General features: G+C 44.8%; 1 protein-coding gene across 1 annotated transcript in view; it reads right to left on the bottom strand.

Moving 5' to 3' along the window:
- Positions 1–17,901, bottom strand: part of LOC122161706 (c-Maf inducing protein) — a 99,957-nt gene that overhangs the window by 11,186 nt on the left and 70,870 nt on the right. Inside the window, exon 3 of the mRNA XM_042821283.1 lies at positions 14,248–14,298. Within this exon, the coding sequence (XP_042677217.1) occupies positions 14,248–14,298 (51 nt within the window). The remainder of the gene's footprint in view (positions 1–14,247; positions 14,299–17,901) is intronic.

Genomic DNA, 17,901 nt, shown 5'->3' with positions numbered 1-17,901 from the left:
GCAGGCTGCTGGCTCTTATAAATAGTGCTGCCCAGAGGAAGTCCACCCACCCAAATCCCCAGAGGTGACTTAATGAAACTCTAGAATATCAAGGAAGCGATGTCTGGAGTCCAAACACCACTCCTGATGACAGCACGAAGCACATGGAGCAGGGCTTGCCAAGGCACGGGCCTCGAGACCTGCAGGACTGCGTTGGCCCATGTTGGGTCACAAAAACTGCCCATTTCATGCAGCTCGAAGATTTGGCTGAGCTTGAATCATCAATGTGATAAAGCAGACTTTGCAAAGGGTTGACCTGCTTTGATCAGTTTTGGTTTGGGGCTTTGCTACATGCATTTTCCCTTCTCCTCGCTGCTGGGCCCACCCCATCAGGCTGCTCACTCCTTCCCCAGCACAGCAGCAGCTCTAAGAATGCTCAACACAAAGCACAGCACAACCTCTGTGCCCCATCTGAAACACAAGAAAAGAGAACAATGCAGAAAAACAGATTTTGGATGCTCTGGGTTTTTCTGCACTGTTGGATGGGGTGGAAGAGGCTGGCATTGGGCTGACACGTAAAGGCTGATAAAGCAATCCAATTATCTTTTTAATTGAATTCAGGCAAGTACAAAAGCATGCTGGCAGCAGTTCACACTTCCAGTGCATTTTAAGCCACTGACAAAGCAGAGGAACAGCAAAACATGCTGTGGACGCTACTGAATGTTTTGGATTTCAGAACAGAGCAAAAAACTTTGCACTTCCAAGCTCCTTGGGGCAGGGAGAATTCACTGATGGCTTTAAGCTGCCAGCACTGCTTCCATATCACCTCAGATTTCTTGGAGTAGTTAGGAAACCTGAATCACACAGAGCTCGATTTTGCTTATCCACAGTTCTCTTTTTAGGGTCTTTTTGTTGGATCTGCTCCAGCACAAAAGAAAGCCAAGTATCCAAGGCAAGGGAGGCTTCCTTTCCTTTTTAGAGACAGCCACGAAAAATTAAAGCTCTCCTGATGCTGACGCACATAAGAGAGAAGACAGAAGGAGCTGTGCTGCCTGCTGAGCTGGGGAGACCTACAAAAGCAGACAGCCACTCACAGGCAACACTCAGGGAAAACCGCTTTGTGTGCACACCAGCAAAAAGTACCACACAATTCACAGCCTCTGCTTCCGGATCTCAGCACATCAGAGTGCATCACCAAGCTACAGCCTTGAAGGAACACAGCCTTTTGAGTGATGGTGGGAAAGCAGGTGGAAATTAATAAATAAATAGGGATGTTGTCCTGAAGAAGGTTGAACTCTGCTGTCCTGAACCTTTGCCCATGGTTACGCCACTGTTTTTCTCAGCGGAACGCTTTTCACTGTTGAGTGCCTTGCTGAAAGCCTCAATTAAAGCTTGAACCCTATCAGTCAGATACAGAAGCAATTTGCTTTGTATCAGCGTGCACTTGGCCAACACTGAGCCATCTGCTCTATTCTACCTGCGCTGATTCCGGAGTGAGGGAGAAACAATTGCTCATGAGCTTAAAAGCAAAGCTGCTGGGCAAAGACCTGTAGTGGAGAACGGGCATGTGGACATGCGCAGGGAGCTTCCTTCCCTGAACACAGTGTGAAAGATGCCTTCACTTGCTCACACGGCATTCATCACAAGATTAATGTGTACAAGAAAAATCCTGGGCTGGGAATCCAGCTTCACACGGATTTTGCTAAAAGCAGCAGCTCCTGAGACCACTTATGTGAGTAAAAATAACACATGCCAGCTTGGAATTTGACCCTTCTAGTTACTGACCAGCCAGAACCACAGAGCTAACGTCATTCCAAAAACCTTGCTAAGCTGACTCTTAAAACAAAACCACCGAATTTAATAAGTATCCAGAAGAAGAAGCAGCATAGGGAATAAGTGACACTGGCAGGGCATCCTTCATTCTCAAATCACTCTAATTAATTAAGTCTTGCAGAAACCCAAGGATCTAACTCTAAATCCTCTTTTAGAGGAGGAGGAATTGAAGCCCACATGAGAAAAATTACTTTTCCAATGTTATTAAGCAAGCATGTGACAAAAATCTGTAGGCAGTGGTTTTTGCCATCAGTGTTCAAAAGCTTTTGAACATTGCTATGAACAGAAAGCTCAGTAAAGTCTACGGCATAGGAAACTTTCAGCTTTTTTAAATGACATCTTCATATGCTATTCTATCCCATGATGGACTCATCTATAGCCCCTGCTCATTCACCACTTCCCCGGACAGGGATGATAATACTGTATTGTTGAGAACTAAGAAATAGGAACTCTAATGCACAAAAATGTAAGGCATGGCACAGCTGCTTTTCTTGACCCCAAGAAGACCTTTCATGTAAAGAATACCTTTATACATGAATACTCATGTAAAGAATACCTTAAAGCAGTCAGCATGCTTGAGCCAAAAAGGACAGGATGAAGTCGGCCATCCTGATGACCAAACCTCATCCCTGCTTTGCCACATTCTGTATTTTTGAGATCCAGTCTTCCTGTCAGCAAATATATGACATTAGAAAAAATAACTAACTCTAATCCTTAATAGCCAGTTAAGTTTTAGTTCTCTGTTCTTCAATCCTTTTCCACACGACACCCAACTAATCACTTATTTTATGGCCAAGCAGGAGCTATGGCAGGGATGTACATGGCTCTGAGGGCCACGTGTGCCAGCAATTGTTTATTTCTTGCTGGGCAACGAGGGCAGTTCCAGCAGAAGGGAAAAGGTCACCCTCCTGCACAGAGGTCCCCTGGCACAGTGAGGGGTGGCAGAGCCAAGCTGGTAATATAGCTTTATTTGGATGGAGCTTATGTGAAATGCAGGTATCTCTGGCTGGACACAAGTGTACAGAGGAACAGAAAGCACAGAGAACTGGAACTGTTTTCCCCTCTGCTGCAGAACACTTTGTTAAAATGCTGTATAATAAGAAATGGGAAAATTTGCTGGCAATGTTCAACACTCATTTTGGCTTGTCCTACAAAAGCCAGGAGCTATACCAAGTATTCTTGAGCACCACCTGCTGGCATCTTGGTTATTAACCCAATACCTTGAGGACAACAAGGATGGCATCCCCAGAACTCAGCTAGATCCACATTCTGATACAACATAAGAATAACTTGTCGCTAACATGTGCTTCCCCATTATCCAGGGATAGACTCAAATCAGCAGCTAGATCTACCAGTATGAAGAAAAGCAACTTACTTGACTAAGTCCACAAAAAGTTCCATTCAAGGTAAAGGGCTGAGGCTATTTACATAAAGCCTCACAAATCAGGGAGCTCGGACTGCTCTTATTGCAGCAAACTCCTGACCTTCTGAAGGTTTTGCACAGCAACACTTATGCACTGCTCCCTACTGTAGCTGAAGTTTCATAAGCTGAACACTTCCTGATCTTCGCTCAGTGAAGGTCTACATAATTCTTCAGTTTCTGCCAATTCGCATTAAAAATTCTTGAAGAAATTGAGATTATTTATGGCACTGAGATTGGCACCCATGAATCCAGACCCTGAATAAATACATCAAGTGGCAGTCTCTGCCCTGAGCAGCTCATGGTCTAGATGATTAAAGGTAGGAACGAGAAGCAGTGCAAGTATGCTGAGATGACCTCCTTGTGATTTCCAGAGTGAGACTGAAGTCTTCTGGCTCCCCGCTAATCACTAACTCACATCTAAATAAAAGCACCACCAACAAGCACTAGGCAGCAGGGAGCGAGCTGAAAGCTGATATCCCCTTGCTGTGTTTCCCAATTGCAACATCTCCCTGGAAACCTCTTTTCAGCCTATATTCATTAACCTCTTATTTTTTGTTTCCTATTTCTTCCCCTTCTCCTCCCTTCCCCCGCCACACTGGTGTCTACCACCTCGCTCCAGACCTCAGCTAACCCAGGCAAGAAACCCGGGACACCCAAATCAGCACTGTTTCAAAGCTACCTGAGTTCAACGGGTTCAGCAAGTGGTGACACAGGTTGAGTTGTTACTAATACACAAGCTGGAACAACTGAATGGGCACTTGCCACAGGCACAGAGCTTGTCCTTTGCTCAGATACCACTGGGACAATACACTGCAGGAGCAGAAGAATGCTGAAGTAAACAGAATCTTAAAAGGATGAAACACAGATTCCATTTCAGCTTGGGGGAAAGGAAGAAAAGGACTGAGGGGCTCACAGGGCAGCTCCTCACTGCAGCTGTGATGTCCACGTGCTGAAGAACTTCCTCCCAAAGTGTATTATGTTTGCATTACATACACACGCACCTCCTTTGATCAGAACCGTCCCCTGCTTGACCATGCTTCCGGGCTTGTGCTCTCTGATGCCTTCAAGACCACTGCAAAGATACCCTTCATCAACAAGGAGGGATGAAAGGATGAGAAGGAAAAGATAGCCTACCAAAGGTCTCGAATTTAGAGACCCCACTGAAAACAAATTTGCATGTGAATATAGCTTATGTGCTTCCAAAAACTGAAGGCAACTGAAAAACCGTGGCTTCCTTCTAGCCCCACATGGGGAAGGAAGAGCATGCCAGTGGTGAGCTTCCCATGAGCAAGCAAGGATCTGGGCTTTGCTTTCACTGGTCTCTTGCCTTTCTCTCAAATCCCTGCCTGAAGCCTTTTGTCACAAAGATGCAGGAGCGCAGCTGGCAGATCCCAAAGCAAGTCCTGTAGCTGTGTATTTGAGATGCTGCTCCCCAGCTAGAAAACGCAAAAGGCCAACAGCAGCTGCAGCTGCACTTTGCATGGGCTAATGCGGTTACTCTCGTAACCAGACCTGTCCACACGGGAGAGCTTTTGGCAGGGCCCACTTTGATGCATTCCCCGAAACCCTCCATCCCTGCTTCCATTTCCTTTTGGCAAACACTCCCATTCTTCAGGCCACGGTTCCAGCATCAGCTTTACACTTCAGGTTGGCAAAACATCAGCTTTCATCCTGCACACAGCAACTGCTGTTCTGTATTTCTCATACTGGAGCCAAGCTACGGTTTGTTTTTAATGTTGCTTTGGCTATGCAGAATTTCACTATGACTGCAGATAGATTTCTAGCAGAAGCACAAGATGCTCCTCCCTTGCAAAAAAACATTAGTAGAGACAGTGCTGTGGTCTTGGATTGCAAACCCCATGCAACGTCTCCCCAAAAGAAGAAATGTTTTAGAAGATGAGGTTTGTAGTGGTCGTTCTTTTGTTTTTAAGTTTTAAGTTGCATGGTACCTTTCCTCCTAATCTTGGGCAGGATGAAAAACTTCATTATAACTGACCACCACTGTTGCCCCTCACGTACTGGAGAGCTCTGCTCTGCTGCAGACTGGTCAGGTCCACAAACCCCTCCTGAGCTGCTTTAAAATCCTAAGGAGAAAGAGTGAGAAAATTCTCCAAGCAGAGGTTGCAGGAGTTGCACAGTTAGGGCAGGAGCCAGACACCTGCTTCATCTGCAGCTCTGTGACAGCCTCTGACTCATCACCAGGGGGAAGGTTCAGTTGCACTGAGGCACAGCAATATCCCCCTTTGCAGGACCCCACTGCTCCCTGCTGCAGTGTTTTTGGCCCTTTTTTTCCAGAGCAGCCACTGCTTGGTTTGTACCCTGTCTGGGCATCAGGATTGCTGTGGACACAACCCACAGCTTGCAGACGGGGGTAAGTCTGACATGCCTCTGCATTTGAGATTCTGCATCACACACTGCAGTCAGCACAATCACATTCCATCAAAAAAATAAAACAAAATAAAATAAAATAAAATAAAATAAAATAAGCTATCAGGTGAAAAGCAGGACTATGTGTGTACCATATACACTTTCCCAAACCTGCAGTGGACTAACTGCAATGCAGTGTGTGTGGAAAATAAATAGCACTCAACTACAGCAGGCACTGCCTGACTGAGGAGCTTAGCATGAATCAAAGAAATCAAAAGTCACAAAGCACTGTGACATTAAGACTGCTATACAGGTGCAGCACTTGCTGTGCACAGCCCTAACGCAACCAGCTGTGTTACAGAACGCCCCTGACACCAAACAGAACTGCTCCAGGTTTCTAATACCTATTTGTGCACTTTATATTCCACTCATGATGGCTGTGTCTGTGAAGCCTGGTCCTTGACATCCACCAGCACTCAGGCTGCGGTGGGAATAAATGACTTTGCCACTGCAGAGAAGAGATAGTGCGTAGGAAAAAAACGAACACGCACAATCTTATCACTGCACTTTGGCCAGGTCTGCCAAAGAAAAAGCTGTGCACAAGGCCACCGTGGAGAACAGCCAGGCACATACCTGCTGTGCAGAACCACCCCACTGACCAGCACCCTTCCCATTCCATGCAGCACAAGAGCCATTCTTCACCGGGAAAGCACGGCACTGCCTAACTGCACGGCTGCAGAATTTATGCAAGTCCTTTCGGGCACAGAGGCACCCTGATTCGGGAACAGGCCACCTGAGAAACCACCTCAAATTAGGATTAAGCAGCTGCTAATGCTACATGTGGTAGGAACTGATAACAAAAGATAATCTCTGGAAGAGAATCCATTCCAGTTCTGTCTTCTGGGAGATGCCAGTCAGCTTTGGTAGCACCATGAGAGATTATTTCTTCCCAGATATGCAAATCAGATTAAAAAGCCACATCATCCCCTTTCATTATTACTTTCTGCTGCTAGCAGTGGGCACCCTCACTTTTTCCTGCCCTCCTCCCCACTCGCCAGTCAGCAAAGCCTTCCAAATGGACGCTTACCCACCTTTTTCACTCTCTCCTCCTTGGCAAATGCATTATTTTGCTGAGTTTCTAGCACTCCAGCACCATAAATGGCTTTGAGATTGGCTTCTCTCTCATGTGCACCTGCATCATCAATGTCGTCAGCAAGAGAGATGTGCACGGCTCGAGGAGCGTGTTTGTGTCAGAGAGCTGCTGCAGAGCCTTAGGGAGAGCATGGATACTGGATACTGATTTGATGCTTGCAAGCATCTTAAAAGGACCTTGAAAAAAAACAGGGTATTTCTGGCTTCAGATCCCTAGGCTTCAGAGCTCTGAATTTCCCACTTTCTCACAGGGAAATACCAGGTTTCAGAACAGCACCTGCATCTGAGATATTTTTATATCCACATTTTCATATCCCATCTCACTGCACCAAATCAGCACAAATCACCAAATCTACTGCAGTCCTTTAGCCTACTAAAATGCCACCAGATCTGCAATTTGCGTTCTTAATTCTACTTTGTACAAACACTGTGTGATGTGCAAGACCCAACCAAGACCAGTAGCCAACCTAAGGCCAGCGTCCTCACAGGGGACTCCAGACTGTGAGGTGCCACCACTTCAGAGCGGGGCTGATCCAAACAAGTCATACAACCACCTGCTGCCCTTAATGCACCTATTAGGCCACAGCCTAAGAATGGAAGCTTCCCATCTCAAATACTATAGTAAAGAGACACATGCGTATGCACTGGATACACAAATAAGAAACAAATATGCAAGACAGGAAAGAGAAATCTAAAACAACACCTAGATCTCCTCTGCTGCTTCGGGCTCCTTTAAGTCTTCTCCAGATACTCATGAAGTAATTGGCAAGAGTCCTCAAAGCATCAATAATGCAGAACTGGGTCCCAGTACAGCAGCTTAACAAGGCACTTAGTGCATGCCAGCTCCCGGAGTCAGGCTTTCACACCCAGTGCATCGTGTGAGCAGGATAATTACACTCCTGGGAAAGACTGCCAGTGCTGTGTTTGTAGGAGACCTGCTGAGCACCCGATTTTTAGCTTTCCTCTACAGCTAGGAACCTGAGCGAGGGTTTAATGTTGGTGCAGCACTGCACTATGGCATCTTTAGAGGAGAAGCTGTGATTCAGTGAAACTAGTGGTCACCCTGACCTGGAAATCTTGAATTGCAAAGAATTAGCTGTATGGGCAGCCCTGCAATAATGCTGAAGAGTGACTTGTCAGGACAGAAATGAGAATCCCCTTGGCTGGTAGTTCAGCATTCCTGAGAAGCAGCATACTCCTGCAATTGTATTTACTCCTCTTCAGAGCTGAGACCTAAGTACACAATAACAATCTGGCCTGTTTATTCAGCTGTTTTTGACACCCTTCTATCTTCAGACCTAATATTAGTTTGAATAGGATAGCATCCAAGTCCAGAGTTGAAAATTTAGAGTCGGTCCTGACTTTGCTAAAGCAAGACAGAAAACTATCCAGCTTCTACCTGAATTTCACTACTAGCTGATGAACTGCCCTGAGCTCTGCCTCCTCAAAAAACAGTCTGGCGTTTGAGAAAAGGGTAGATGTTGCACTGAGGGACCACTGATGGTTAGTGGGCAAGGTGGGGATGGGTCGATGGTTGGGCTAGGTGATCTTACTGGTCTTTTCCAACCTTGATGGTTCTATAAATCTCACATCCCAAAGTGAGAGTGATGCTCGTCAGCTGCTGATAGCACCTCTAGCAAAGCAAGATCTCAGCAATGAGAAGCCACACTTGAGATTTTTTGAGTGACACCTGATAATATACAGCCTGAGACTGGCCAAACCTGCACGGGAAAGTGAGGGAGCCAGCAGGCTTCATGCACTATATAAATGCCTTAAGCCAAAAGCAGTGGGGGAGAGCACCTAGCAGCACATCCCAACCATGACGTAAACAAAAGGTGTACTTATGATAGCACTTCATGCTGCCTTTCCACAGGAAGCACAAAACCACCAGCACACACCTGTAGCCTGCTTTTATCTCTCTAATGCCCCAAGGCTTTCAGAGGCAAAACTGAATTTCACAGCTTGGGTTCCCACCAATTTGTCACTGAATCATACACAGACACAGAAAGGGGGGGGGGGGGAGAGGAGGAACATTCATCAGCCTAATTGAATAAGAATGATTTATTGTTTCACCTCCCAGTAACAGAAAATGTGAAGTTTTGTGCCCTACTAAAATACCTCAGGTTTTTGGCTAAAGCAAGCAAAGTTATGGTCAAGAAAAAGGAGTTGTGTGTGCTGTGCAACCCACCACAGAGAGGGTCTACAGAGCAGCAGCCACTGCTCCGAAGTGTGCTGATGAATAATACTTTCAGTATGAAGTACAGCACTGAGCTATTGAGTTGTTGCAGTGTATCAAGGCTTCCTCTCTCAGATCGTAAATCATGTGATTAAATACAAATGACAGATGTGGGCATTTTTAGCTGTAACTGATGTGATTTTTTTCCTGATCTCATAGTTTTGAGGCATGATTTACTGAGATTTAAGGCTATAAATTTCTTTAATGTCATAATTTAAATTCTATATAAGCCCCACTCTTGTATCAGCACTATTTTTAATCATTACCATGGTGACAAAACCGTAAAGGTGCTTCTACACAAGGAAAGCTTCACCACACTTTCAAGAACACTTTCTCTTAATTTTCTGTAGGTTTAAAGCACAGAAAAATACCCCTCTGAACTTTCCCTGTTAGATACAGACACTGATACTCTCACATAGCTGAGTAAATCACCTACTGTATAAAAATATTCTGTGTTAATGGATAGGGAATTTGTAACCTGCACACAGTAAAAAGCAGAGAGGGTATCGTTATTCAGGTCAAGTATGATTTTACATGACAAGCAATCCCTCTGCAATTAATAGGGCCGCTTGTGCATTGAAGTATCTATTTCCTGAAGACACAGATCAAACAATACCTAAGGGAACCAGAGAAATATTAAATCAAAATTAAAGTTTTTGAATGAGGGCCAACAATTCTTGTTTTAGCATTCGATGCAAAATGCTTGCAAATCCCAGATGACAGCATTGTTCCAGTTCCTAATTCATGGGAATCAAAACATGGAGTCTGTGCAGAGAAGTCATTTTAAAACAAAGAGATTGTGCTTGCTGATGACACAATGGGAGGCACCAGCAAAGGCAGGTTTGGGAGGAAGTTGCTCCCCTCAGCACTTGAGACCACATGTGGACCTCATGTTCTGCTTTGGGCTTCACAGCTGGGCATGCCCTGAGCAACCTCACACAAGCAAGGAGCACAGCCTGCAATGGGGGGAAAGGGATGTGGGTGATGAGAGGACCAGGTGATGTTCAGTGGTTCCTTCCAGCCTAAACTGTTCTGCAGTTGGTGTATTTCACTGCTAACAGATGGGTAAAATCCCTGACAAAGCAGCATGAGAGGAGAACTGAGGACTGGTTAATAGCATCAGTAAGACATAGGCAAGCCTTTCTAGAAGATCCAGGTCACAGGCACACAAAGCTCCCAGCTCTATGCTCTGTGTCTTGTGTCAGCTCGGGACGTTCCCCCAAGGCCTCCAACTGACGTGTTTCATTGCTGCATCATTCAGCTAACTAGGAAACACCAGCAACCCACATCTCACAGCGCAGGTGGTGTTCAGAGTTCACTATCCAGAATGCTAAAAAGAACCTTCAGGTGCATTTCCAACAAACGTAAATCTAGACTTGTGCTGCCTACCAGAAGACCAGACCCCACATGAGAAGACCCGGAGATTGTCATTTTGAACTCAAGCGCAGTGTGGAACTAAAATAGTAAGGTGTGTCCTTCCATGATCAGCACTTGAAGCACCCTGTAGCAGGATTCAATGGATTCTTCAGGGGACAGCACCTCTGTGTGCTACACATTATGCAAGTACGTAGAAACAGACCTTACCCCAAAGACAGCAAAGTACAAATGGCCAACAAATTAGATGGATACTATCTGGGAAAATGCCAGGGTACATACTTGGGTGTCTTTGTGCGTCACAAAATTACAACAGCACCAATCAAAGCCAAGCTTGGCCACAGTCATCCCCTACAGCAATGGCTGGTTGCCACCATACCTAAGCCTAGATCCAGAACGGGCAGTGAACCGCGTGTGTTACTCCCTGTTGTATATCCACAGAAAATGCTGTTATCTTTATTGATACACTGTTGTGACTAATCAGCTTCCAAGTACCAGAGATTACTTATCAGGGTTTCAAACCAACCTCCCTGGTTGAAGGGAACACTTCTGACACAACAGATTAACTTTTCAGATTAATTTTTTTTTTCATGTTTGAGGATCTGGACAGTTGCTAACCTATTCTGTTTATTCTCTGGAGGACAAAGACAGTTTGGCTTAGCTATGACCCGAAGGGAATCGGTACTTCTAAAAATAGGCTGAGGTGGCCAAAAAGGCTCTAGGAGTTGTTGATAGTCAGATTAAAAAAGGAATTATGCATCGCTCTTAGTGGGAGGGTTTGAAATGAAAAACGCAAAGAGAAAATGAGCCGATGAGAAGCAGACTGCCCTGACATCAAGATTCTCTTCAAGGAGCGCAGCATTCAAAGAGAGTCACACCTAAAAAGCTGTGTAAGCATCCTGACAGCTAGTTAGCTGGATGACACATAAAACCTCTTGGAACTGGATCTAAAACATGGATAATTACGTGTTTGGTTTTCTTTTAGTTCTGTTTATCTGAAGCACCTCTTTTATTATTCCCTAAGCTGCAGAAAGAAATTGTTCTTCATTTTTATTTCAATGTTTGGTTCTGGAACAAAAATGATTTCCAGGGTGCAAGCTGGCAAACTGAATTGCCACAGCATCCCACAGTCCTTAAAACTGCCACAAGAAAGCTCTCACTGACTTTGGCACCTTCTTACGAGACCAAGGGATACCCAGAAAATGTCTGAACATAAGAAGCTTCCCCGAATGTGTAACAATACAGCTATTGACTGGACCCAGCCATTCTCCTGGTAGCTCAGACAATGTGCAAACCACAACCAACTCCAAAGGCTTGACACATAGGAAAAGGAGGTGGAAAGACACTGACAGAACGCCAGTCTGCTCCCACAGCTGTAACACAAGTATTCCTGTTGTGAGATCAGAGGGGTATGCTGGAGGCTAGTCCTCACTGCTGGGAACTCTGCATATGGGTTTGCCAGCTATGAAATGGGTTCCTCCAGCCTTGTTTACACGGGGCACAGGGAGCGATGCTGGGCTCAGCCAGACCCACTAGATTCTTTCACCCCAGGAATACAAACAACAGCAAGCTCATCTCTGCTGAGTATTTGTTTTCCTCCAAGTAACTACGCTACAGTTATCTGCACCGTTTTGCATCTGTGTTCTACATCCCCACAGAAATGCTCTGACCTATTATTTGCAAGACCACTGGACAAATATATCATTCATCAGCACAACCGCCCAATTATAATACAGCTGCGGCGATCTCTGTGCCAGCTGGTGCTTTGTGTAAATAGACTCATTCCAGCAGAATAGGCTTCGTAGCTTTGTGCGGGTTCCCTCACTACCTGCTTAATCATCAAAACATGCAAATTTCATGGGCACCTGGCTCTTACAGCCATAGGCTAAAGCAGCAAGCTTCTTAAGGGCAGCTCATGCAACTGCGCTGCTCTGGTCTCTCCCTGGGCACAACATTTGTCGTGCCTCTTAGTTCTGCGGTGGTTTTACTTACAGCTGCCCAGTGTCCTCCAAAGTACAGAGGAGAAAGCTGGCAGGTGTTCCTTCTCGCTGCTAAGCTACAAAACCCATCAAAACTACCTCCATGTTAGCAAAGAGGAATTTGTTAGTGTAAAGTACCTGAGCAGTGACTAAACCCTGTCCTTGTTCTTATGGGAAAAAGCTACTTGCTATTCTTGGTAAAGGGAAGGTCTTTCAAATCAAGATAATGTTTCACTTGTTTTTCAAAAGTGAACTTACTGGGGGTGGGGAGGGAAGCAAGGAAGCAAAAATAAAATCTACTTTGCAACAAGTCAAATCACTCAGAGTTTCCCAAAATTAGAGGCTTGGTCAGAAGCATTGGAAAGTTTAAGAAATACTCTTTTAAAAACAACTCCCACAGAGCAATGCTCCCTCTCCACAACCAAGAGGCATGTGAGCAAACCAGGTCACTGCCCAGACGTTTTCTTCATCGTTACATTGATGGGAACTGGGGGGTGGGCAGGGGGTGAGCAGGCTGCATCTTTACACTCCTCATGTTTTTCAGAGCTGCGCTTCCAAGCCTGGTTTTTGCTTTGTTATAAGAGGGAAGCATGTGCTGGCATCACACCAGTGCCTCGTATGTCCTGCTTGGTGACCATGTAGAATAAGAAATTCTGCCTTTTTCTGATCATCTCTGCCTGTCGAAAGACAAGGGAATTAAGGGAGATACTTTCTGCACGCTTTAAGCTTCATTGCCTCTTTGTTATCCTCAGGAGTTGCAAAGAAAGCAAGACCAGAACAGCACTGTGTTAATGATGCTGTCAAGAAGCCAAAATACAGTGCCACACTGCAGCCCAGCCTTCTGCTATCAGTACCACTGTCCCGTGCTCATTTCAACAACTGGGGAAACAGGTTGCACAATTTGCCAGTGGTCTGGAAAAGAAGTTGTCGACACCTGGCTCCTGCTGATAAGAACCTGGACCCGCTCAGAACACAATTCTGACAGACACTGATGGCTATGCAAAGCACACAAACACTGCACTTTTGTCACCCAAGTATTTTCCAACAGCAGGAGTATCAGAAACACCCACAGCAAAATCAATTTGGTGGGAGGGACTTCCTTCTATTTTCACATGTGGTTGCTGTCAGCAGGCTGAACTTTTGATAAACTGTGCAGCTAACCTGGCTGACTTCGCTGAAACCCTGAAAAGAGAAGCCTGAGCTACAGAGCTGCTCTTTGGCATTGTACCACAGGATGGTGGACAGCCGTGCTCAGCATCTGGCCACAGCTGATTTACAGCTGCATCTCACATCCATACAGATTCCATCCAAAGGTCAGCAGCTTCAGCTTGTGATGAGGAATGTTCTGCTTCGAGACACAACGCTGTCACTGTGACCCACTGCCCCTGCTCAGAGCAAGCAGCTCATTGTTCTGGTAGAGCGCAAGAAAGGGCTGAGACCTCTGCAATGGAAACTGCCTTGAGAACTACATAATTCCAAAGTGTGGACACAGACTTCTGCATAACAGGCTGATGTTACTTACAACAAGTAACTCTAAGAGATGCTCTTCCTCCAAAATTTCTCAAAACAAACAAACAAAAAAAATATATATAAACCCAAGTATACCAAGAGCCTTGACCATATGCCAGGGCTGCAGTCATTCCATAATGTGTTACAATTCACAGTGCAAATCCAAAACCATTATGCTTCTATATGAATTTACTCACTATCTATGAGATCACATCTTGATAACATCAAGCTCTGTAACAAAGGGATGTGTCCATTTCATCCAAGAAACTCACAGACGTTCTGATTTAGGGTTTGTGGATGAAAAGAGACACTCCTGGCTCTTGCAACCAAGGAAAGAGCACTGTTAAAACGTATTCTTAAAGATACACAAGGAAACTGTAAAGTGCAGAACTTACCTTCCACTGCAAAGAATGGAACCACTGATCCCTCAGGTAACTGTTTGCAGCCTGCAATAAAAAAAGTTACAAATAGAATCATTAGTTTCTATCAGTGTTTCAGATCACTAAGCCAAAGCTAAGCAAGTCACCCATGTGTGGCCTAAAAGCAGCAAGGTTGCACTCGCCGTGTTCATCTGAACTCTGTGACCTTGGCCAACTCCAACCCCAGCCTAATTGGATTGAGGGAAACTCTGCACAGAGCTCCAGTTTTACATTATAACCAATTTATTTTCATAGAAAGCAATGACATGAAGACCTTGCTGCAAATATAAAACACTGAACCAAAACCTTATGAAATATTAACCTCCTTGAAATGGTGTCCAGACCAAAGACTGTGAAAAAAACCTCAGTGATTTCAATCAGGTTTTGATCAGCTCTTTAATATCTGCAGGACATTCGCTTTCTCCATCAATCACTGCGAACAGAGGAAAAAGACAGGCTGACATTTTACTGGGGACGTACTGTTTTTTTCCATTCACAGCCTCCCTCCTTGCGCTGCTCCCCAGCTGGCCACAACGTGCTTCCATCACACCTCAGCTCTTTCAGTGATATTAGAACAGAGGGAAAAGCACAGCACAGGCAGACATGCACACACACGCATGGGCTGCTCGCAGCAACTGCACAAATGTTGCAATAACTGCTCCCAGGGATCACCCGTTTTAAGCAGAGCTGCCAGAAATTCCCAGTGTTCATAGCCAACGAAGGAACAGTTCAGCACTCCCAAAGGTCAAAAGGCTCGGTATCAAAAAATATAAAAGCATCCACAGTGACGTAAATACGCATGCCTTAACAAGGTGACATAAGTTTGAAATATTTGAGTGGGTAGAGATGCCCTTTGGCTTTTCCAGCTCTATCTTGTCCCTGCCAGTGGGCAAGTTTTACTTGCAAATCAAAATGCTTTACACAATCAGTGAGAAAGAACAGCCCGTCTGTCTGTATTAAAAGGGTATGGTTTCTTTGCTAGAGAAAAACCACATGCTTCCAGCAATTTAAAGCATCCTTCAACAATTTTACTCTCCAACACCTTTTTAGATAAGTATTCGCTGCAGAATGGATTTCACTTCCTGACAAAGTTCACTGATAACGTCAAGAATACTAGAAGGAAAAACGCTGCGTGGTTACCAAACCTGTGTTTAATCCCAAGGTCAGATACTGATCTCACAGTGACACAAATTTGGACCGATTTCTCAGGACCAAATGCAGTAATGCTCTTTTTACGTCTGTATTACACATTATTTATTTTTATACATAGATGACAATGGATTGCTCCCCAGTAGATCTCTAGGCACTACAGCAGAATTAATCTATCACGGTCTGGGCTGATCACAGCATTTATCAAACACAGAATTTCCACCTCGTGCAGAATGTCGACACTTCAGAACACAAATTTGCTACCACTCGTATATATTCAAGATAGATCTTTTCCCTAAATATGTTACAGGATTGAACTTCATTTAATGCAGCTCCTACTCTATTTTAATATAACAAAAAGGTCCAAAATAATTTGACGCAATAGGACATGAAGATCATTTTTGGACACAATTACAAAGGCACAAAGTAAATACGCTCAGGCACTTTCTTTCTCCAACACATGCTCTCATTCCCTCTCTCAAAAAATGTCCTTCTTGAAGGGGAATAAAAACTCCAGCTGTGTTTTCTGGACAAACATCCCTGTCAAAGTGAGTGCTCATGACGATGCTAGTTCGAGTTTCGTGTATCGTTACCCATGGGAAAAACCTGTCAGCCTGCAGGGAGAAGAGGAGGAACAGAAGTGGCCACAGCTGAAGTACAGACTGTCAGCTGGAACCATCGTCACTGCCAGTAAGACTCTCAAGAACTGCAACAGCTGGTATTTGTAGTGCTCTGTCCGGAACTACAAGTCCATTAACAACTTTGTCAGGGTATGTATTCGTATTTTTAAGCACAGTAACCCAAGTGAGGCCAGAAGCCCACAAGCCATTGGGCAAGTGACTTCCAGTGACTTCCTCCTGCCACCAGACTAAGCCACTCTCCTCTAGGAAGTCAGAAATGTTCTGTTCTGAAAGAAATTCTTGTCTTTTTGGCCCGTGCAAAGCTAAGAAACAATTTCCCCCAAAGTGCTTCTTGGACCCCACTCCTACACCAACCCTCATATTCCAGCAGTACTTCTCTTAATCAAGCAAAATGCCACCCTGCCTTAATCCCTGCTCTGACCATTACATGCCTTGAGTCAACAGTCATTTGAGCCTAAAGAAAGAGCAAATGCTAGAGCCCTATGATGGGAACTGCTGAGAACTGGTAGTTACCCTCCTTTTTTGGGGATGTCATTATCTGCAGATTGTAAGAATGCCATAAATAAATAGAATTTGTAGATATGTACAGATAGATTTTGCAACCAACTGGAGCCTTAAATTGGATGACAGAAACTGTTACAGAGAACAACAGCATCAGTCAGAGACAACAGTGGAATGCAAATACAGAGCAAACAAAGGAAACACAATGTGAAAGACCACAAAACAAACTGGAAAAGAGTTGAAACTTGAAAGCAGTGGCCTTCAAATAGCATTTAAAAAGGAAAATTAGGAAAGTAACAATGCATCATCAACAGGTAGACTACACTCTGGCTATTGGAAAGTGATAGTTTGCAAGGAAGTTTGCATCTGGATACACGTTACAACACAAACAGCTCTCAAACTAGAACCTGCCAGAGTTCGAGCATCTTTTCAAGATCACTTCCAAGGAAAACAAAGAAGACAAAGCAAACACAAAAAACCAAACCTTTAGGGAATTCCCTCTTCTATTAGCGATCGGGAGTCAACAGTAAGAGGAACCTAGAACACCAGTGGTTCCTTCAGCAGCTCTTTCAACAGTGTTCAGCACAGATAGGCAGAGCTCCTTTAACCTCAGCAGCATTATCAGGATGGAGCAGCCTGGCAGCAGCTCCCCCCATGAGCACTAATCCTGCTGCACAGCCTTCCGCCCGGCCAGCCACAAAACCACAGCTGGCTGCAGGGAGTACCTGACCTCAGCAGGGCTCAGCCAACAACACGAACCAGCACAGCATCCCACATCCCTCCCTCTTCTCCAGGTTTGCACCAACAAAGGGAGCATTCAGAAATATTTCTTTTTTACTGGAAGAATTTTGGATGCTCACTGGCCACCACGGCACACACCACACTCACCCAGGGGTCCAGGTTACTGTACTTTTCTGAGGTTGAAGACAGTGAGCTCCAAACCATACAGTGTACTTCATTCCTATCTATCTACATAAAATGACACTTTGGATACCATATGTGTTGTAGAGCCCAGTTCTGCTCCAAATTTTGATCCCAAATTCAATGGCTTTAGCAGGCTGGTGGGTGCCCCATAGTTTGGAGCTGTCTGCATAGTTAAGGCCCTCCACTGTTCTCTCATAGGGAAGAACTTTAGAAAACAGGAAAATTAGGCAGTAAAATCTATAGAACATGCAAGAAGATTGAAACTACACGTAGCTCCTTTGTCTACCTGTGATCCCAATGAGCAGCAAGAACAGCTGCTTGAAGAAAGCCTGCTGTAAGCGGTACTTCTGTATGGTGGGGTTTCTTGTTTTTTTGTTTTCAAAGATGAGTTCACCCTGGAACTGAGTCCTGAAGG

Source organism: Centrocercus urophasianus, unplaced genomic scaffold (assembly GCF_019232065.1).
Source record: "Centrocercus urophasianus isolate 14NV4802_14NV808 unplaced genomic scaffold, USGS_Curo_1.0 seq_2, whole genome shotgun sequence".
In the NCBI taxonomy this organism is placed as follows: domain Eukaryota; kingdom Metazoa; phylum Chordata; class Aves; order Galliformes; family Phasianidae; genus Centrocercus; species Centrocercus urophasianus.
Note: the sequence above shows the minus strand (reverse complement) of the source record. Positions and strands in the feature narration are given on the sequence as shown.